This window comes from Stigmatopora argus, chromosome 1, assembly GCF_051989625.1.
Source record: "Stigmatopora argus isolate UIUO_Sarg chromosome 1, RoL_Sarg_1.0, whole genome shotgun sequence".
NCBI classification, from domain to species: Eukaryota; Metazoa; Chordata; class Actinopteri; order Syngnathiformes; family Syngnathidae; genus Stigmatopora; species Stigmatopora argus.
This window is the reverse complement of record NC_135387.1, coordinates 27272653-27296224: the sequence shown is the minus strand read 5'-3', so window position 1 is coordinate 27296224 and position 23572 is coordinate 27272653. Positions and strand designations below refer to the sequence as shown.

Here is a 23572-nt window from a genome sequence, read left to right as displayed (position 1 = left end):
TCCGCATTGCAACGAAGTGGGCAGAGGAAGATAGATGCTGGGTGAGCTGAGCTCTCACAGCGCCAGGCGTCGGTATTAGCGGCGGAAAGAAGTACTACTCGGAAAAAGGCGCGCAATACAAAATCGAACTTACGAACATTTTTCGACATAAACACAATTTGCAGACATGTTCGTATGTACCGTTGTTCGTAACTCGAATGTTCGTAAGTAGGGGAGCGTCTGTATGTCATTGCGGTAACATGCATGGAATACCGATCCAAGCACGGCAAGCTGGTGAGAGATGATTTGTTGCACCTGCTCGGGGAGGTCATCAGGGAGGTGAAGTATGGGTTGGCTCCACATGAGACAGCGGGCTGGTCAGCCTGGCCTCAGCACTGCTTGACAAGAGCAATGCACTAACAAGGTGAGCAGAGAGTTGGGAGAATTGGGGATGTGGGTGACGCTACACAAGGTGTCACCCCCCTCACTTTCTTCCCATTGAGCTGACAATAACTGGACTTGCAACACTTAGGTGTTATAAGTTGCCCTGCACCTTGTGGAGAGAGCAACAACACTGTTGCGACTGAAGGTTGCACTGTGGGTCAGGCAATTACTCTCCTTTTGACAACAAAAACACTACTGGAAGAGAGAATAGCAACCAATTTATCACCAGAGATGCACTTGCATGGCTAACCGAGGTGGGTGCATCTTTCACATTTTCAGGACGGGGGTGGGGGACGTAAAGCATCGTCCATTATTTTCTGCACTGCTTCGTGGTTGGTGGCAACTAGTGGCCAGGAGGGATTTTCCGAGGCGAACATTGGTTTTCACTTGGTTTGGGTGATAATGGATGAATGGTAGCAAACGTTTCTGATAGATGATTATTCATAGGTTATTTTGGCAATTAGTCGGCTCATACATAAATCATACTATTTACTGTGTTATGATTTGGGGGTTCATATTTTAGGCAGTTGGTTGGATTATGAATAGGATATTATTGTATCATTGTTTTCCAGATGAATAGAATTAGAGGCTTCTAATTGTGATTCATTTGAAAGAAAATACTTCCATGGTGAACTACCTCCTTTCATTAATTTAAAAAAGTAAATAAGGTGTGCTATTTTTTTATGCCTTATTTTTCAAAGCTTTTTTAAAAAGATATCATGTCCACTAAAAATTTTATGAGTGAAATTAATCTGCCGAAATGTGACTAAAAATGTGTTTTTTCTCTTCTCACAGTGAGTCAACAGTCTTAGATTTTTTAAAATTTTGTTCGAAAAACGAAATAGATTGAAAAGGACCTCTTCAATTACCACCTGGAAATACAAATGAAAGTGACAGAAGTATTTTCATCGTTAAATATTCATTATAAGTCCAACTTTGCTCAAGACATAGTTTTTGTTTATCTCGTGATATTCCGGGAGAAAAATGGTATTATTACGAAATTAAAATATGAAAAAGATTGTCAAGCGGGATGCAACGCGACCGCAACAATTTCAAAATAAAATAACAAATACAGCAAATGTACTAATGTTTTGGGGATTTCGTAACTTGGATCATGTTTTTGTATAACGGAACAGTCATTTGCATATCAAAGCGCTTTGTAACCTAAACATTTCGTATGTTGAAGCAACAATTTCAAAATAAAATAATAGATACAGCAAATGTACTGACGTTTTGAGGGATTTGGTAACTTGGATCATGTTTTCGTATAATGGAACAGTCATTTGTATATCAAAGCGTTTTGTAACCTGAAAATTTCGTATATTGAAGCAACAATTTCAAACTAAAATAACGGATACAGCAAATGTACTGACGTTTTGGGGGATTTCGTAACTTGGATCATGTAATTTGCATATCAAAGCGTTTCGTAACCTGAAAATTTCATATGCTGAAGCAACAATTTCAAAATAAAATACGTTTTGGGGGATTTCGTAACTTGGATCATCTTTTCGTATAATGGAACAGTGATTTGCATAGCAAAGCGTTTTGTAACCTGAAAATGTCATATGTTGAAGCAACAATTTCAAAATAAAATAACAAATACAGCAAATGTACTAACGTTTTGGGGGATTTCGTAACTTGGATCATGTTTTCGTATAGTGGAACAGTCATTTCTATAGGAAAGCGTTTTGTAACATGAAAATTTTATTGCTGAAGCAACGATTTCAAAATAAAATAACGGATACAGCAAATGTACTGACGCTTTGGCGGAATTTGTAACTTGGATCATGTTTTCGTATAATGGAACAGTCATTTGCATAGCAACACCCTTGTAACCTGAAAATTTTGTATATTGAAGCAACAATTTCAAAATAAACTAACAGATACAGCAAATGTACCAACGTTTTCCGTGAATTTCGTAACTTGGATAATGTTTTCGTAGAAGGGAACAGTCATTTGCAGAGCAAAGCGTTTTGTAACCTGAAAATTTCATATGTTTAAACAACAATTTCAAAATAAAATAACGGATACAGCAAATGTACTGACATTTTGGGGGATATCGTAACTTGGATCATGTTTTCGTATAATGGAAGTCATTTGCATACCAAAACGTTTCGTAACCTGAAAATTTCACATGCTGAAGCAACAATTTCAAAATAAAATACATTTTGGGGGATTTCGTAACTTGGACCATCTTTTCATATAATGGAGCAGTCATTTGCATATCAAAGCGTTTTGCAACCGGAAATTGTCGTATGTTGAAGCAACAATTTCAAAATAAAATAACAGATACAGAAAATGTACTGAAGTTTTGGGGGATTTCGTAACTTGGATCATGTTTTCGTATATCGGAACAGTCATTTGTATATCAAAGCGTTTTGTAACCTGTAAATGTTATCGTACATTGAAGCATTTGTAAGTAGAGGTACCACTGTACGTATACGGAATCAAGATGCAAACACACACAGACTGGAAAGGAAAACGAACATTTTGCATTGGACCACATATTAGAGCCAGTAAAAATGAAGCGTACCCGACTGAGCCGTTATCTTCATTTTAATAGGCTTCGTTTTCTGCCTGCATTCTAATGAGAGAGCCAGCGAGACGGGAGGGGTTGCCGGGGATTGATTGTGTAACGGCTGTTATGTAACACAATGTGCGCGCCGTTTTCCCTCTCCAAGACACACACACGGCTTTGCTAGCATCGCTTAAAAAAATATCATACCCCCATTATAACCGCCAGTCTAATAATTGCATGATGAGGGTTTAAGTTGTTTGGGAGTTGAGGGGGGCACGGACCCCTGGCTTGCCTTAGATTAAAACCTGACCATTATGTAGCATTGAAGAGGCTTTGCCGGGTAATTAAAGTCGATAAAATGTTATTGCTTTTACCCTCTGTGCACTTTGCAATGGCTGGGGATGAACTGTCGTGAACATTGGCTGGACATCGCAAAAAAACGGCAAAATGCTAAACCGGGAGGAAGACTTTGTAGATTTGGTCATTGTGTTTGTCAGGGGTTTATATTAGATAAGAAGCGCTTGTTAAAGATGAACAGCAAAATCAATCCCACTCTTGTCTATTTATTGTGGTTGCTGTAATAAGTCGATAAATTACTGTTAAATTAGTCAACAAGTATTTTCAGAGTCGGTTAATATCATTTGGGGATCATGTTGAGCTATAAAATGTTACAAAGCTCTTCTTTGAGCCTCTTAATAGTAAATATTGTCTCATTTTTTGTTAAGTTACAAACCAAAACATTCTTTTTTATGTACAGTGGTACCTCGACATACGAGTGCCCCGACATACGAGCAATTTGAGATGCGAGTACAATTTTGAGCAGATATTTATCTTGAGATACGAGACAAATTAGTCAGTGCGAATGGTGTATATACTACTTCTCGTTGGCAAGTGGTCGTGCGTTATCCTATTGTGAGGACATTTGTGTGCATCATTTTGGGAATATTTCGAAGGGAATTCAAAAGCAAACAACCCTCGATAGGTTGCATCTGAAAGTCAGGGTGGAGGTGGGCAAATAGAGCCAACCCGGGAGAAGAAATGTATCAAAATTTAAAACAAAATTAGAATTAAGTTTAGTGTAAGGTTAGTTGAATGTAATTTTGAGTGTCTGCATCGTAATCCAAGTTCATTCAAATTTGTTTATGTTATGTTACGAGCGCGTTGCCGGGCAAAAAGTCCCCCCCCTTTCTCTGTCCGTCTCTCTCCCCTACGCAAAATGTGTCTAATTTTAATAATATTAAACACATTTTAGTGCTATTAAACCACTAGTTATTTGTTACTTTGTTAATAGATGGCGAATTAGAACAAATAATAATGTTTTTCCAATTCAATATCCTGTATTGGGTGTTTTTTCAGAGGGTTGGAATGAATTATTTTTTTTTTGTTCATTTCTATGGGAAACGTTTGTTTGAATTACGACAAAATCAACATAAACGCCATATTTTTCGCTAAAAAAAGATGACTGAATCGAGGATACGGCTTATATGCGCATAAATTAGCACGAAACGCCGTAATGCAAGATAATGCGGCCAATACGGTCATTTATTTAAAACTAGAGAAAAGATAAACAGATAAAATGCTTGACAAAATTTATTTTGACGTCTATGAATGAAATTCAAGAAAATGCATAAAACGTGTAAAAAACTCACTTACTTTAGCCTACCATTGCTCGCTAAAGGCGCCGCCATCTTACCTAGGGATGACAAAGTAGACCATCCGGATTGTACTGCTCACATGACTTCCTTTTTAAATTTCTTACAGCTGTCCAATATTCTGTTTTGGTGTTTTTTCAGAGAGTTGGAACTAATCAATTTGTTTTTAGTTCATTTCCATGGGAAACGTTCGTTTGAGTTACGAGAAAATCAACATACGAGCTCAGTCTCGGAACGCATTAAGCTCGTATCTCGAGGTACCACTGTAATGCAATTTGCGTTGAAAAACAATTAAGCAGTTACAAAGTGACATAATATCCAGGATCGTAGTTTGTTTTTGCCCACACATACTATAACAGTAAATAAACGTGACCTACATATGAGCCAATTATTCAACTCATTACAAAATAATCGGCAATTAAAGGACTATCAAAATAATTGACAACCAAAACAAATAGCATGATAAAATACATCAACTCTGTATCGAGTTATTTACTACGCAGGTACAAAAATGTCATATTTTAGGTATAAAAAGTGAGGCTCACATCTCATAGTCGTGGAATCATGAGTAAGTGGCCTTCACACAGAACGTCTCCTCAGTCTTCTCCTCCAGGTTGTTCACATAGACCAGGATCTCCACGGATCCTGCACTCAGGCTGGGGGCAAAGCGCAGTCCGATGCTGTAAGTGCACCCACCATCAACCTGAAAACAAACACAACAAACGATTATGAAATGGTATCTTTGTGAAGGGGAAATAATTCATCCCATGATTGTTAACTTTATTTCAGAAATAGACCAGGTTGGAATGTCAGAGTTGGAAAGAATATCAATTAGGGGTGCCATGATTAATCGACAAACTGAACTATTTATTAGTTTCGTAATCCTTCAGCCATTGTTAACCTCAAAATCACCGAAATCCTTTTTATTTGGGGACTCTGTCGAGCAGGGGTGTCAGACTCGGGTTGGTTTACGGGCCGCTTTAACGTCAACTCGATTTCACATGGGCCGGACCATTTTAGATATAATATTTAGATTTTTTTATAAATGGATTAAAAGAACTGGATTTAAAGCCCTGAATATTCAGTTTTTTATCGATCTAAAACAATGTTTATTTGAGCTTTTTAAAATATATTTTTAGATTTTACAAAATGATTTTTGAACTAAAAACAGAAAAAAATGATTAAAAAATTACAATTATCGATTTAAAAGGGGGAAAATCAGGAAATTTAATATACATCTAAGCTCTTCGTTTTAATTTGATCCTAAAACAGAAAGTCGGCACTCATGATTTACTTTCCCGGGCCACACAAAATGATGCGGCGGGCCAGATTTGGCCCCCGGGCCGCCACTTTGACACTAGTGCTGTAGAGTAAATAGAAATTCCTGTAATAAATAAAGAGAACAAATCTAAACATTATTTGAGTACATATTTTTAAACAATAACAATAAGATAGAAAGGCTGTAGAATAGTTGTGAGCCCCAGTGTAAATGTTCAGCTAAATATTAAAACCCAGAGGTACAAAAAAACCCACAATAAACACGAGTCATACCATCAATTCACTGCCAGCCCTCCCAGTTCAAAGCAGATGTCTATTGCCAAAGTATAAAAACATAACTCTGTGTAACTGTAATGAGGGCTAAAAATGTAGGCTAAATTTGATCCCCCAATTTAACACTGACTCTTTAAAATACTTGATTTCTGGTGATACATAAAATTAATCTTGATTCCTTTTCTGAAGCAATAAATACAAGATGCTGGGCATTTACACTGAAGAACAGAAATAAAAAAAGTGCAGTGGAGAGAGCTGGGGCAGTTATGCACGGACACTCCTTCATACACTGGAGAGTTTCTCTGAGCAGACGTTGGTTGCACACTCTTCTCAAAGTGTAATAACCGTGCTCCTGGGAAGCAGACTTTGAAGAAACCTCTCACAGCTGGTTGGAGCTGACCAGGAAACTTCCACATTCTGACTTGTCATTCCATATGGTTGGTTGCCTTCCTTTTTAAGGGTGCATGCGGTAATGTGATTGCAGATGAGTATGACAAATACCACTTAATAAGCAGATAGCCTGGACCAAGGGTGTCAGATTCAGGTTGGTTCGCGGGCCGCTTTAACGTCAAATTGATTTCACGTGGGCCGGACCATTTTAGATATAATATTTAGATTTTTTTTTTTAAATAAATTGATTAAAAAACTGGATTAAAAGCCCTGAATATTCAGTTTTTATAGATCTAAAACAATGTTTATTTTAGCTTTTTTTAAATATATTTTAAGATTTTACAAAATGATTTTTGAACTAAAAACACAGAAAAAATGGATTAAAAATTTTCAATTATGTATTTAAAAGGGGGAAATCAGGACATTTAATATACATGTATACTCTTCATTTTAATTTGATTCTAAAACAGAAAGTCGGCACTCATGATTTACTTTCCCGGGCCACACAAAATGATGCGGCGGACCAGATTTGGCCCCCGGGCCGCCACTTTGACACATGTGGCCTAGACCAATCCCACCATGTTATACCGTTTATGTGTATAGATGCAGAGGCGCTCCTTTTTAATATGTTTCTTCTTCCGGCCGGGTTGGCTCTGTTTGCCCCACCTCCACCCTGAATTTCAGGTGCAACCTATGGATGGTAGTTTCCTTTTGTATTCCCTTCAAAATCTTGCGAAAATTATGCTCACAAATGTCCTCACAATAGGATAACGCACGACCACTTGCCAACGAGTATTATATATGACTCCCATATTAACGATCACACCATTCGCAATGACCAACGCGAAAAAAACACTGAAAAAATGCAACGCTCCGCCCAGTGCTCGCAGAGACATTACAAAGAGGGAGTTGCTACCAGAGACATTATACGAGGGAGTTGCGGGGAGAGAGGCAGTGTCCATGATGTTCTTATGAGCAGCATCTCGCGTCCGCTGTCTGCTTGTATATCAAAATGTGTCTTGTATCTTAAGACAAATATTTGCCCAAAATTTTACTCGTATCTCGAATTGCTCGTATGTCGAGGTACCACTGTATTGACTTTCCAGCCATGTAATTTGATGTAATTTATACAGTTTATTTTTCACCAGTAATTCAATTAATCTTGTTCTATTCTGTATGATAGTTTGTGACAAATGCATGGGTCCATTTGGAGGATTGATATTCCCAACTACTCGGCAGTATTGATCGCTGCTCCTGAAAATGTTTTTCATTAAAGCAAGTCCCATGAAAAAGGAAGTAAAGCAAAGCCCCTCAATTGCTAAATACTGCTGGCAGGCTTAATGCTTTATTCGACACCTGGAGCATTACTAACAACGCGGGATAAAACAAAAGACCCACCTCCCTCCCCCAGGCTAATTGAAGCAGTGTGGTCCTGGAAGGGAGTGGCATTACTCTTTAATAGTTTATGTGGAAAAAGACTCCCAACGCACTGAACTGGTTTTTATCCCTAATAGATTTTGTCATTTGTTTATCCCTGTTATTACACCTCATCAAAAGGCTTGCAATACCGACAATGACTCCTCCACTTGTGGGCGACTCAAATGGGCTTTTCCAATCATTTTCTTCTATAATGAGTGTATTGAGCTTGTTTTTTTGAGTGAAGATGTCGCTATACTTACATATTGTTATCATGGAATAGTATATACAGTGGTACCTCGAGATACGAGTTTAACGCGTTCTGGGACTGAGCTCGTATGTCAATTTACTTGTAACTCAAATGAACGTTTCCCATAGAAATGAACTAAAAACAAATTCATTAGTTGCAACCCTCTGAAAAAACAGCAAAAACAGGATATTGGACAACTGTAAGACACATTTAAAAAGGAAGTCATGTGAGCAGTACAATCTGGATAGTCTACTATGTCATCCCTAGGTAAGATGGCGGTGCCTTTAGCGAGCAACGGTAGGCTAAAGTAAGTGAGTTTTTGACACGTTTTATGCATTTTTTTCTTGAATTTCATTCATAGACGTCAAAATTAATTTTGTCAAGCATTTTATCTGTTTATCTTTTCTCTAGTTTTAAATAAACGACCGTAATGGCCGCATTGTCTTGCGTTATGGCGTTTTGTGCTAATTTATGCGCATATAAGCCGTACCATCGATTCAGACATCATTTTTTTTAGTGAGAAATACGGCGTATATGCAAAAAATATGGTATTTATTAAGTCATTGCAACTGTATTGATTTTTTTTTTATAAAAATGAAGAAACTTCATGTACATTAGTACTTACAGCCTTTTGTGGATGAACTTTCCACAGCTCTTTTGTTGTCTTGCCTGCATTGTCGTATTATTATTCTGAAGTCCTGATCATTCTGCAGCATGTTATCAACCGAGATGTCTCCGTACATTGTTGTATTCATTTTTGTTCTTGTACTTCCTCCAGATTTGTTTTGAGACATTCCTGTCTCAGAGCCAGAGACAATTGCTTTGGCTTCATGCTTTATTTGTAATCTAACATGCAGCGTGACCAGTAAAAATTTATCTAAACAGGTGTATGCCTTTCATAATAATTTCCAATCTACTGAATTGACTACATCTGGACAGCAATAAACCTGCCAGATTCTTGCAAGAAAACACTGGGTTCAATTTTAAACTCCATGGCAAAGGCCTACACAGCTGATGTAACATCTATTTTGATTGGTAATCGTTTGGTTTCTGTTAACCTTATCGAGATAACATTGATTTGATTTTTATTACAGTCATTTGGGGCCAAAAATACAATCCAAAATGTCAGAAAAAAAATCAACAAAGATAAAACAATTCACATTGTCATCATGAGATGCTGTCAAAAAAATTTTCCATAATTTTGCAGGCTGCCAGGTTGCTGTTGTTTTTGTTCTTATGGACACTAACTCTAAATTCCAATTCCTCTATCAATTAAAAAGTTATTGTCTTGAAACTTTTTAGCTATGTAGTATGAGCCAGTATCTATCCTTGGGGTACGATTTTCAAACATTATTTTGGATCAGGACAGAATAATTGATTGCGGAAATACATTAGGAGTTAGCCAGGAAGGGGCGGAGTTATGTAAATTCGGATTTTGCCAGTAAAGGAGAGTACGGAATTATTGTTGCCTGACATTTTTAGGTTGCCCAAAGGTAAAGGGTAAAGCACAGATGTGCTTGTTATGCTATTTTTTTTAATCCCTGAAAAATTATTGTCATTACGTGTTCGTGTATGTGAATGACTTTTTCAAAATGGTGGAAATTACATTATGGAATAGATTGGTTTTATCTAAGGATAAGTGTAAAAGGTTGCATTAAACCTTGAAGGGTCCACTAGGATAAAATAAATAAATAAATAGTTTAGTAATAGGGCATTAAAACTTGATTTTTATTGCATGGTTGGCTCACCTTGAATGTATTCTCTTTGAATTGGAGCAAATCCGGACGGTCGGAATGAAGAAGAAAAGTGCGACTGCTGGTGTAAGGGTTGGTGTAAGTGATTTTTTTGGAGGTCCCGCGGCTCTCGTTGACTGGAACACAAACCTCAAACGCCTGCACACAAACACACACATACACACACACCTATAAACATCAATTTTACAGAACAGTCCCACATTTCTGTGCAAAGACCCAGAAAAAAACATCCCATGTAAACAAAATCCTTTTGCAACATCGTGTATTATTTATTTTTAATCATGTTCTGCCAAATTCCTGCGTTTTTTTTACGTGGTTTGCGTTGCTGGGCCATTTATGAATATTTAAATGTAAGACATGGCAGCGACATAAAAGCAACGGTAAGAACAACGTTGCATCAGCTGAATAAAATGGGATGGAATCAGCAGCTGGCGAGGTCAAAATGTGAAATTGAAGAAGGCGTGGGTGCATTTAGACGGAAAAGCAACAAAGGAGCGAGTGTCTGCTTATCTGTCTGTCAGAATGTTCCTTGAATCTGTTCACCTTGGACAGCACAGGCCGCAGGACATTGAGGCACATTAGCCAAGCGGTGACTAACTGTCTCTGCTCCACATCCACGGCATTCACGTACAGGAAGCGATTGCCCGGCTGCCACGGCTGCACCATCAGCTGGAGCTCCTGTAATCCTGCAGACGGCAACATGAAAACACCTCCAGGGTTGATCTGTCAGGAAAGTCAGAAAAAAAACTTATTTGGAAAGCTTAATACTAAAATGAAGGGCTGCCTGTTTTTTCTTTACATCCTAACGTATAGGTTTGTATTCCATGGACACAACTACCACCACTGGGAACTTTTCTAACACGACAACCTCCAGGACTATACGGACGCTGTACTTTCCTATATCAAAAACTGCATGGACAACGTCACTATAAATAAACAAATACGGGTTTTTTTCCTAACCAAAAACCCTGGATGACCAAGGAGACACAGGCACTCATCAAATTCCGTAACACCACTTTCAGATCAGGGGACAAGATGAAATATAGAGCTGCCAGAGCTGAGCTGAAAACAGGCATTAAAAAGGCCAAGGCATAAATATACTAAGAAAATTGAGGAGCACTTCACAGAAAATAACCCAAAGAAGATGTGGCAGGGAATACGACATATTACCAACTACAATAACAATAATATGTCTGTTAACGCAGATGCCTCACTAGCGGAGGAACTGAACCGTTTCTTTGCCCGATTTGAGACTGACAAATCAGACACAGTCTCAACACCCCGCCACTACCCTGCAGCAATACACTGAAGTTCCAGGAAGAGGAAGTGAGACTGGAAATGTGGTCTGTGAATACCAGGAAGGCTGCTAGCCCTGACGGAGTACCTGGGAAGGTGCTCAAAGCCTGTGCTGACCAGCTGGCTGGAGTCTTCACAAAAATCTTCAATTGTTCCCTGCAACAATCCATCATTCCATCCTGCCTGAAATCTGCCACCATTATCCCTGTCCCCAAAAAGCCAACCATTGACAGCATGAATGATTATAGGCCTGTTGCACTCACGCCTGTGATCATGAAGTGCTTTGAAAAGTTGATAGCCCGCCATATCAGGAATACAATCTCTCCCTCAGTTGACCCTCACCAGTTTGTTTATACAGTGGTACCTCGAGATATGACTTAATCCGTCGTTTTTTTCGCACGACAACGCACTCGTAAACGGAACAAACAAATTTAAATTAACTTGGATTAATATATACAGACACACTCAAACATACTTTTAATGTAACTTTACACAAAACTGAATTCTAATTTTGTTGTAATCTTTTGTTACCTTCGTTTTCCGGGTTGGCGGTTTGCCACGCCTCCACCCTCACGTTCGCTATCGATGGACTGTTTGCTGTTGTATTGCCTTCAAAATATTCCCAAAATGATGCACACAAATGTCCTCACAATAGGATAACGCACGACCACTTCCCAACGAGAAATAGTCTTTAAAGAACGAGCGCGGGAGCTTCCGTCCTTAAAAAGAATAACAGGAAATACAATAGTTGAGCTTACCCACGTATTGATTGTGGGTAATGAAGTTTTATTCTGAGAAAGGTTGCCATTGCCTATGGGTGTTGTGTGCACGAGTATACTTCATTACCCAGAAAGCCCTCTTTTTGCATGCGCGTTGTGCGTTTCCTGGTCTTAGGAGAAACTCGTCTGAATTAATCGTTCCGTGCTCGTAAATATTGTTATACACGAAAGATATGCAAAAAAGACCTGGCTTGGTCGCATCACGAAATTTTGATCGCATGACGGGCGAATTATCCGATCGAAATTTCCGCCGTAAGACGAGAATTTTGTATGACGAGCGGTCGTATGACGAGGTACCACTGTAGAGCTAATATGTCCACTGAGGATGCTATCACCATTGCTCTACATACAGCATTGAGCCACCTGGAACACCATGGGAATTACTTGAGGATGCTTTTCATTGACTATAGCTCAGCCTTCAACACCATAAAACCGGACATTCTGACTGACAAACTCTCCCATCTTGGACTATCCTCCTCCATCTGCTGTTGGATAAAGAACTTCCTAACCAACCGACCGCAAACTGTTAGACTTGGTTCCCAGCTTTCTTCCTCCATTACACTGAGCACTGGCTCCCCCAAGGCTGTGTACTGAGTCCTCTTCTGTACTCCCTGTACACTTATGACTGTACACCAACCCACCAGTCTAACTCCATCATTAAATTTGCTGATGACACCATTGTGGTCGGACTCATCTCAGGAGGGGATGAGGCGGCCTATAGAGACGAGGTCAACAAACTGTCTTTGTGGTGCATACAGCGACTTCTACAGAATCTTGAATTGAGCGCATACTGATTGTGTACACAATCCACTTTGGAGAAAATTTTCGACTTTTAAGTGCGCCCTATGTGAATAAATACGTACCGCGTTGGATTTGTGCAGTTTTTAATCGCTTAATAAGGGGATTACAATCATTAATAAGGGGAGCAATTGGCCAAGGTTGACAGGTATGCTAAACCAAATGAAGGGTGAAAAAGGAGGACAGGAAATGAGTGAGAACTGAACGAAAGACACCAGCATGTGAGAATGAGAATTACTGCACAAGCATTTTACCCCCCAACCCCCTTCAAATCTGTTGAAGAAAGCAAAACTATTCTCTGGCGGTGAGGTTTATCCTGTTTTATAAGACTCCTCCGATACGTTCCGCAGCGACTCAACCTGCTGAGAGTCACATCAAAGCAGCTACTGTGATGCATATGCTGGAATCTTTTAAAAATACATCTGTCGCTTTTTTTTTTTCTTCAAGGCCGTACCCTATTTCTTCAAGAAGAAGAGGCTCTGTATCACTACAGTATGAACGCATGATAATTCAATCACATGCATTTATTTTTAACAAGCGATATGCATTCGTTGGCATTGGAGAGAGAAAATAAGCTTCCAGATGAGTTTGATTTGTAAACATCCGCCATCTTTTAATAGTGTTCACATCACATTTTTGAAGCTAAAATATGCGTGTCTTTGGAATGGATTTTTACAGGAAGACGCAGTTGAAAACCCAACAAGATGCTAAACAAATACAAAAGAGCCTGAAATTTAGCGACAATGATTTAAGAATAACCAGGCTTTCATTGGCCAATAGTCGACTTTACGATAATAATAGTCGCAATTTCTTGGATGTAGTGAACCATTTTTGCTATTTCGTGTATGATTTGATTTGTCCCGTTTGCATACCGTTTAATGTAGGTTTTATGCTGTTATTAGTCATAAATTTTACCCTCTATCTCAAGGGTGTCAGACTCGGGTTGGTTCACGGGCCGGGTTAACGTCAACTCGATTTCATGTGGGCCGGACCATTTTAGATATAATATTTAGATTTTTTTTAATAAATGGATTAAAAGAACTGGATTAAAAGCCCTGAATGTTCAGTTTCTTTATAGATCTAAAACAATGTTTATTTTAGCTTTTTTTCTATATTTTTAGATTTTACAAAATGATTTTTGAACTAAAAACACAGAAAAAATAGATTAAAAAATTACAATTATTGATTTAAAAGGGGGAAAATCAGTAAATTTCATATATACATCTATACTCTTCATTTTAATTTGATCCTAAACCAGAAAGTCGGCACTCATGATTTACTTTCCCGGGCCACACAAAATGATGCGGCGGACCAGATTTGGCCCCCGGGCCGCCACTTTGACACATGTGCTCTATCTTGTGTACCTGGTTCACTCCAGTGGTAAATAATTATTGAACAAACGAACTTGCTTTTGTTTTATTATAGTGTTTCACATTTGTTACATTCAGTTGTGCTGTATCTTTATGAATTGTTTTCTTTAAAAAATTGAAAGATTGAATTCATTTTTGTATCGAGGCAGCCCAGGGAATTGACTGGTTAGCGCATCTGCCTCACAGCTCTGGGGAACTGGGTTCAAATCCAGGTCGGTCCACCTGTGTGGAGTGTGCATGTTTGCACCGGGCCTGCGTGGGTTTTCTCTGGGTACTCTGGTTTCCTCCCACATTCCAAGAACATGGATGGTAGGCTGATTGGACACTCTAAATTGCCCCTAAGTATGAGTGTGAGCATGATTGGTTGTCTGTATCCTTGTGCCCTGTGATTGGCTGGCCACTGTGTCCCCCTCCTCTGGCCCGAAGTCAGCTGGGATAGAATCCAGCACCCCAACCCCCCGCCCACGACCCTAGTGACAATAAAGCGGTTCAGAAAATTAATGAATGAACATTGTTGTATTTTCTGCTACCAAGTACAACATATTCAGATGTAATCTTTTGGACATGTTTACTTGAAATATTTATTCATTTAGAATTAGACATTTAAAGGCATTGAAATGTAACAGATTTTTCTTTGTAGTCTGGTTATTTAAATAAAATGACAAAAATATTTTTGCTAAACCATTTTGTTAAAGGTTTAATATTTGACATGATGGTGGTACCGTATTTTGCCATTTAATATACCCAGATATATTAAATGATTTGTGCTTTTTTGCGCCTCCCGTTTGTGCGCCATTTAATATACCCCTGCCGTTTAATATATATATATATATATATATATATATATATATATATATATATATATATATATATATATATATATATATATGCCGTATATTAAACGGCAACTCAGCTTTTTTGGTCAGATTTTATTTAGCTGTAAGTAGTTTTAACCTGAGCCATAAGTAGTTTTAGCCTGCAAAACGTTGATGCACCCCGTCACGGCATAAAGAGTGCGTAGTGGATCGTACCTTCCCGTTTGTGTGCCATTTAATATACCCCTGCCGTTTAATATACTAAATATATTAAATGGGGGGTATTTTAAACAGCAAAATACGGTACCTTGAGAGTCAATTATTTTTTAGCTAGTACTTTTTGTAAAAAGTCTTGAGAACCCCCTAGTCAATATAATAAACAATGAAAGATGGCGTAAAGAACACTACAAAGTTACTCCAAATATGTGCATTAATTTTGGCATGGAGAATTTGAAATCATCCACTTCATTTATCCATAATTGAACCAATATGTGTATGATAAAAAGAGACCCAAGACAGACAGAAGCAAGATTGGCAGAGTAAGGAAGCGGCGTCTATTAATGAGCAGCTGCTGTCCAAAAGTGCAGCAACGCATGCCAGTTTTTTTCACGGCGCTTCACGGTTCACACTCTCCATCTGCCTTAAAAATATTTTCGAGCGAGACCACCCGCTTAATGAGAACAGGTACACCGTCTACTCGAAGCCTGGCGGGCTTTTGGCACACTAACGCAGACATGAGACACTTCAGAAAAACTAGGTAAACAGACGCAGGTCGCAATGGAAATAAACACATCCAAGATGGCGGAAAAGCCATCTACAAGAGTCGAACTTGTATACGGAAAAATATCGATACAGGGGATCAAACTCACTTTGGTTCGCGGGCCATATTCAGGGTCAAATAGATCTCATGTGGGCCGGACTAGTTTATTTTTGGCCCAAAAAGTTGCCTTACCTGCCAGCACTGACCAAACTGATTCGTTTGGACTGGGAGGATCGGATGAACGCTGATTTTGTATTGTGCGCCTTTTTCCGAGTAGTGCTTCTTTCCGCCGCTAATACCGACGCCTGGCACTGTGAGAGCTCAGGTCACCCAGCATCCAGCTTCCTCTGCTCAGTTCGTTGCAGTGCGGAAGTGCGTGAACGTATCTCCAGTGCGCAAATAACCTTTTTCATTTTTATCATTAAATATCTCGTGCATCCATTATTCAATATGGTTGGTGAAAAGCGAAAGGCTTCTATTGAGGGAGGTGCAAGGAAGAGGCAAGCCACTACATTTGAAATGGGTGGCAATAATAATGAAGCTTGATGCGCGTGAGAAAGTGGTGAGCGTTGCACGGGAATACAACTTGAATTGTTCGACCGTCAGTACCATTTCTAAACAGAAAGATCGAGCAGCAGGACCCAAATATTGAACGTTGCACAAAGTTTGCAAATCAATTGAATGATGCCATACAGTGCTACCGCATCATTTATGATGAAAAAAAGAAAACTGCAATCGTCATTAGATAGCTGCTTTCGGCCAGTTTCTAGTAGATCTCTCTCTCTCTAATGTATGTATACAGTACTGTATGTATTCTCTCCATTTTATTAAATGTTTTTTTCAGTACAAACCAATGCATGTTACTTATACAAGACTTAAACATACAAATGCACTTATATAAAACTTCAATATACTTATATAGGGTTCAATATACTTATATAGGCTTTAAACATAAATTATAATACAAAATATAGCACTGAGCAACTTACGAACAAATTCAACTTATGAACAATCGCTCGGAACCTAACTCGTTTGTAAGTAGGGGAGCGTCTGTACATTGTAAAATGCTAATTAAAGTACAACCGAACTCAGTTTCGCTTCCGTTCGTGTTTTTAAAAACGAGTTTTTAGCGTGTGTCCATATATTTAAGCTGGTGTATGTTTTGCCATGCCTGGCTGCGTCTTTAAAAACGGTGCGTCCTTTGTGTGTGTCAGATACAGAAATAGCACTCGTTACTGACACTGCGGCTTAAAATGCGATGCGCCATATAGTCGTGAAAATTCGGTAAATGAGCTACGACGGGCCGGATCCAACCCTTCCAGCCCACGGGCCGGATCCAACCCTTCCAGCCCACGGGCCACACGTTTGACACATCTATCCATACGTAACAATTCAGTAACAAAAACACTACTTAAATGAATTTCGATGACTTGAGGGAGTACTTGCTATGGAAAATTGCATATATTTTCTATACGCAGCAGGAAATAAGTTCTGCAGTAAATTGACTTCCGAAACGGGGCCTTGAAACTCGGAACCGTTAACAATTTTCTATTCAGCGTTTCCGGTCTTAACGTGCAAGAAGATTGGAATGAAAGTGCGGATAGTTTCAGCAACTATTACGAGCAGAGAAGCCAATTGACCTCGTATCGGAAAACTGAGATGACGATCCAATGAGAGTAAGACGCAAATTTCTAAGGGCATACATTTCCAAACCGCCGCCGTACCTCAATTTCCTGGGGGTGCGATGCGAAACACTTGACTTTCCGAGCCCCCTGCCTCCCCCTCAGCATCAGTGATTGACAAGTCCGCTGGCCAGTGATACAGCTGACATCCACCCGCTCCATGAAATGCACGTAAATCTGCCAGATCTGCGAGGGGGCAGCCATCCACTTATCGCTGTGGAGAGGAGAAAAAAACTCATCAGGGAAAATTACGATAAAATAAAGCATCCCCGCCGCCCCCAGCTCTTCGGAGACATCAAAAGGGCAAAGATGGGGGCGCTTGCATTTCAATGATCAGCCAATACCACCATCATCATTATTATCATTCTCCCACTGCTGAGACAAAGGGAATTTGAGTCTCAGAGGCTTGAGCTGAGACTGAGAGTGATGAGTGGGAGGTGATGTAGTCACATACTCGGCACCATTCCGTGACTGCAGGACTTAAAGAGCAATTGGAGACATTTGGAAGACATTCCACGTCATTCAGGAATTTGGACCTTCCACATGAAGGCCGATTATTTCCTTGGTGTCAATGTTTGCCAGAATAAAGCAGTTTGAACAGTTGAAAGGAAGAAGAGGAGAAACCTTTAAGTAGCTCATGCACGGTACCATACCTGGCAACTTATACGTTTTTCCCATATTTTATATGTTTTTTTGATCATTTCAAATTGTGTACGCTGTTTAAAAACTTCTGTATGGGGCAAAAATGGTCGAAAAACGTACGCTTTTTGTAAAACCGATCCCATTTTAGCCATTTCAGCTCTAATCCGGATCGTCTCGGTCAATGGTAGCGGACGAAAACATCATCGTCAATTGCTAATGTTGTCATACTTTGAGCATGACATGCACAAGCATGTCAGTCATTTCTGCCCTATTCACATATAAATATATAGCGCGTCAGCAAGCAATGTACCCAGACAGTCAAACTTTCAGCGTCATGCAGCGATATCTATAAAATCTTGAATTTAGTGCATACTGAATCAAATTTCAGATACAGATCTTGATTTTGTTCCCAATTTCTATCTTTTGCGATTATCATACCTGTCAACTTATATGTTTTTCCCGTATTTTGTACGTTTTTTGATCATTTCAAATTGTGTACGCCGTTTAACAACTTTTTTTACGGGGAAAAATGGTCGAAAAACGTACGCTTTTTGTAAAACCGATCTCGTTTTAGCCATTTCAGCTCTAATCTGGATCGTCTCAGTCCTAAAACAGAAAGTCGGCACTCAAGATGTACTTTCCCGGGCCACACAAAATGATGCGGCGGGCCAGATGTGGCCCCCGGGCTGCCACTTTGACACATGTGGTCTAAATAATTTAGCGAATATCAAAATATTTGCCAATTAAATAACTTGCACACAACAAAAAAATAACAGAAGAACCCAAATGAAAAAAGCTCACAGAAATCCTTCAAAAAATAAATAAATACTTCTGTAACCCCAGCTCAAAAATAACAAATAGCAATTCAATATGAAAAGGCAACTCTAAATTATTTCAAAGACATTACACCATGATTAAAGAGGCACTATAACAATACTTACATGAAAACCATTATAAAGAACATTTTGATGTTGGGACTTGGACCTCCGGCTATTTTTAAGAGCAAATCCTGAGGTTCTCCTGGCACCTGGTGACAGAGTAAAATTAATAAAAATGTAAATAAGTGGGCAGAAATGACTACAGAGAAACTAAGACAACACATTTACATGTTAAAAGAATTCAATGAGTAAAAAAAAGAACCCTTCTGTGCCTCAAAAGAGCTACTCAATTTGTGACAAAGAATACTAGAATTGCAGCCTAGGAGGCCATCTTTTAAGAATTAATCCCTGCTTACATGGGCTGAGACTTTTACTGGATATTGTGTAAGGGAAGAAAGAGTTTCTCACCGGCATTCGGGTCTGACAGACGTTTGGGTCACTGCAACGTGTGGAAATGCGAGTTTTGGCTTCCGTATCTCCAAGTGCTTCAAGGGTTAAAAAGTGTGATAAAACATTGGTTGGAGTCATTGTGATGACTTTATAGTCCTTTTGAGATTGCAATATTACCGTATTTTCTCGCATAAAAGCCGAATTTGTAACAAAAAAAATGACTGAATCAAGGGTACGGCTTATATGTGCACAAATTAGACTTGACATGCACGAAACTGCAAGGTGACAAAGACAAAACGCTATAACGCAAGACAATGTGGCCGATACGGTCGTTTATTTCAAAATGGAGAAAAGATAAACAGATAAAACGCTTAACAAAATTTATTTTGACGTCTATGAATGAAATTCAAGGGAAAAAAAACATATCTTGCATAAAGCGTGAAAAAACTCACTGGTACCTGCCATTGCTCGCTTAGGGCGCCGCCATCTTACCTAGGGATGACAAACTAGACTTCTACAGAAACAGTTCCTGGTTGTAGTGCTCACATGACTTCCTTTTTGAATTTGACTACGTGCAGGCAACACCCTTTCGGAATGTGCAATCCAAATATTGATTTATATAGTATCTCAGAAATACCTTGTGCACTGATTTTTCTTCAGATTTTCCCTTCAAAATAACACATTTGTGCTCCCTATTAAAACCATGAATATGGAGGTGAAAATTGTGAATCATGGGGCGGCTTATATGCTAGAAATTGTCAAATTCAACAATTTTAAGGGTGCGGCTTATACGCGGGGGCGACTAATATGCGAGAAAATACGTTAATGAATAAAAAAACATTTTGAGTGTACTGTATTTTCTGCATTATAAGGTGCACCTTCAATGAATGGTCGATCTTAAAATGTATTTCATATACATGTAATGTGCACTGAATTATAAATTGCACTTGTAGTAGTAGTAGTGGTAGTAGTGAATTGTTATACATCCACAAGATGGAGCTGTGCTAGTAATAGTCATAGTAGCAGTGGTTAGGAGTTGTGTTATACATCAACTAGACATAATTTAATACAATGATTAACCAATATTTAACACTATACATACACTGATGGCGTTTGAGATTTTTTGTGCCTTATAGTGCAGAAAATATGGAAAATACTATGGTAACAGTAAAAGAAACATTTTTAAGAGCCTTATGAGGTGTGCAGTGTTGAAAAGACACCAATAAATGCAGTGAGTTGTAAAATGAAAAATGAAAATAATTAACATAGAGAATAAATTTGTGTTACCAGAGTGCGTGTGCCAGAAAGGTAGCTGGATCGCCTTCTTGAGAAAACAGTGTTCTGGGTGGTAAAGTCGGACTGTTTGATGAACAATGTGAGGTAAAGGCTCCACCATCACTTCGCAAATGGCGATTGGATCACCGTTTTCTGCTTCGAATGAAACCTAGATGGAAAAACAAGTCAAGAAAGTGTGTCACAGTTTCTCCTTCTGTCCACATAAAGGACGAGTAGCATCAATGGATGCGCAGCTGTTAAAGGGAAGGAGAAAAACCCTGCTCATTGGTTCTAATGAGTTGGCAGTGTTCATGCCCCAGGGCGACAGATCAATATGGCGCTCAAAAATGTGTAAGTCTTTCTTTAAAATTCATAGCACATGATGTAAAAGGGGCACATTTTTGTGAGGGCAGTTTTTTTTTAATTTAAAAATATTATTAAACAATAACAAGGGGTGGAGTTTGCATGTTCTTCCCGTGTGTGCGTGGGTTTTCTCTGGGTACTCCGGTTTCCTCCAAAATCCCCAAAACATGCATGCTAGGTGGATTATAGTCTCTTAATCGCAAATGTTTTCTGGTAAGGGATTTTTTACATTTAGTATTTGCAATTTCTTTAATCAGAAAAGAGGCGAATATTAAATCTATCATATGTTTTAACCTGTTGTATTAAGTTTAAAAAAGAAAAATTGTTGATTTTAAAAATCTTTTTATTTTATTATTATTATTTTTTTTTTAATCTGCAGATACCGAGTCCTGATTCGAAAAATTATATCTAAATGCCCCCCCTAATTTTATTCTAATCATTTAACAAGGGTGATTGAAATAAGCAACAAAAATATATACAGTGGTACCTCGACATACGAGTGGCCCGAAATACGAGCAATTTGAGATACGAGTAAAATTACGGGCAAATATTTATCTTGAGATAGGAGACAAATTTTGATATACGAGCAGACAGCGGACGCAAGAGTCTGCTCATAAGAACATCATGGCCACTTTCTCTCTCCCCACAACTCCCTCGTGTAATGTCTCTAGTCGCAACTCCCTCTTTGTAAGGTCTCTGCGAGCACTGGGCGGAGCCTTGCATTTTTTCAGTGTTTTTTTTTTCCCCGTTAGTCAGTGCGAATGGCATATATACTACTTCTCGTTGGCAAGTGGTCATGCATTATCCTATTGTGAGGACAATTTTGTGCATCATTCTGGGAATATTTTGAAGGGAATACAAACTCAAACAACCCTCGATATTGACTAAAAGTCAGTGTGGAGAGAAGAAAGGTATCAAAATGTCAAACAAAATTAGAATTAAGTTTAGTGTTAGGTTCGATTAAACTTATTTTTGAGTGTGTCTGCATCATAATCCAAATTCATTTAAATTTGTTTATGTTACGTTACGAGCGGTACTTGGAGGTTTCGTCGAAAGACGTTTGGTCCCCGGACGTTTGGTCGACCGGACGTTTGGTCGACCGGACGTTTGGTAGAACGAACGTTTGGTAGAACGGACGTTTGGTCGCCAGGTTGTTACTGTTGAAACCAGCTCTCAAAATTATAATCATGAGAGAGAGAGAGAGTTTAATATCTAAATATCTAATATCAAAATATCATCAGTAAACTCTCTGTTATAATTTGACAGCGAGCGAACCCGGCGACCAAACGCCCGTTCTACCAAACGTTCGTTCTACCAAACGTCCGTTCTACCAAACGTCCGGTCTACCAAACGTCCGGGGGACCAAACGTCTTTCGACGAAACGTCCGGTCACGGTTACGAGCGTGTTGCCATGCAAAAACACCGCCCCCCCGTCTCTGTCCGTCTCCCCCCTTTAAAATTGTATCTCGAGGTACCAATGTATGTATATATATTTTTTAACCCAACTCCGATAACCTGAAAATTATGTGATCGGACCTGATTTCCCAATACTCGATCAAATCCAGGACATCCCTACCTTAAAACGTGATCTCGAGAATTGTCCAAGTTGAATATTGATTTTGAAAGTTTAATGTCTCACGAGACAAACTTAAAATAATGCCCCCGCATAAAGACAGTGAAGAAAGATTTTAAAAGAACTTCCTATGAAATCTCATGTGGCAGAAATAATTCCGGCTGACAGCCGCAATATGATGCGGCTGCAGAGTAAATTACATCACCAGAAGATTAAAAAATAGCCCGTAGTCTTATCTCAAGTTCATCCCAAAGAAAAGTACTGTATTGACATTGTTTCCCCCTGCCTCTCATCTTCTTACGTATCATTAACGGTGTGTGAAATGGGAAAGTAACTTCAGCCATACTTAGCGTCCATGCTTCATTTAACTAGATTAGCCTGACGTGCCAAACTGTCCTCCTTTTAAGGGCACTTTAATGCTGAAGCTTGACATTTCCAGTTGGAGATTTTTCAAAAAAAATGTAAAAAGTTAAGTAAGATAAACAAGATAAATGTGATTTCGAGCGTATAATTTTGCCCGACATCCTCACTTGTCTGGCTAGTGTAACTTTAGAAAGAGTTGGCACTTCAAAGCAGCGAGACGAGGGGGCGGGGGGAGGTTGAGGCGAATGCAAGCCACATTCCGTCTAACAAATCAGATAAGGGGAAAACATGAACCTCAACTGCAGCCTAAAGTGCAGGCCATGGGGCATTTGCGAGCCTAAATATATATATTTTTTGTAGCCGGCGTAACATTGGAAATGGTCTGCAATCCTAATCCCCAAATCCAAATAATCTCACTAGTGTCGCCCCGACCCATGCGGCAAATAGGCCGTTTTTGTCAATGCCGAGTGGTCCACATGTTTGGCTCAGTTCAGGGTCAGTCCTTCAGAGTAAATAGTATTACCGTATTTTCTCGCATATTAGCCACACTCTAAAAATTGCCTTCAAATCCTTAAATTTTTGCAATGTATCTCTATAAGAGGCCCCCTGGCTCACAATTTTCACCTCCATATTC

The 23572-nt window shown here is 39.0% G+C and overlaps 1 protein-coding gene across 2 annotated transcripts in view; it reads right to left on the bottom strand.

Annotated features, from left to right (window-relative positions):
* Positions 1-23572, bottom strand: part of nphp4 (nephronophthisis 4) — a 166294-nt gene that overhangs the window by 16745 nt on the left and 125977 nt on the right. Inside the window, exons 23-29 of one of the 2 annotated variants that reach the window (XM_077613815.1) lie at positions 20652-20808; positions 19383-19459; positions 19038-19123; positions 17497-17668; positions 10498-10677; positions 9949-10092; positions 5139-5296 (exon numbers count right to left, since the gene is read on the bottom strand). In XM_077613815.1, coding sequence (XP_077469941.1) covers positions 5156-5296; positions 9949-10092; positions 10498-10677; positions 17497-17668; positions 19038-19123; positions 19383-19459; positions 20652-20808 — 957 coding nt within the window. In that variant the 3' untranslated portion in view covers positions 5139-5155. Of the gene's footprint in view, positions 1-3483; positions 5297-9948; positions 10093-10497; positions 10678-17496; positions 17669-19037; positions 19124-19382; positions 19460-20651; positions 20809-23572 lie in introns of those variants that run through there. The other variant, XM_077613806.1, reaches the window with a different exon arrangement.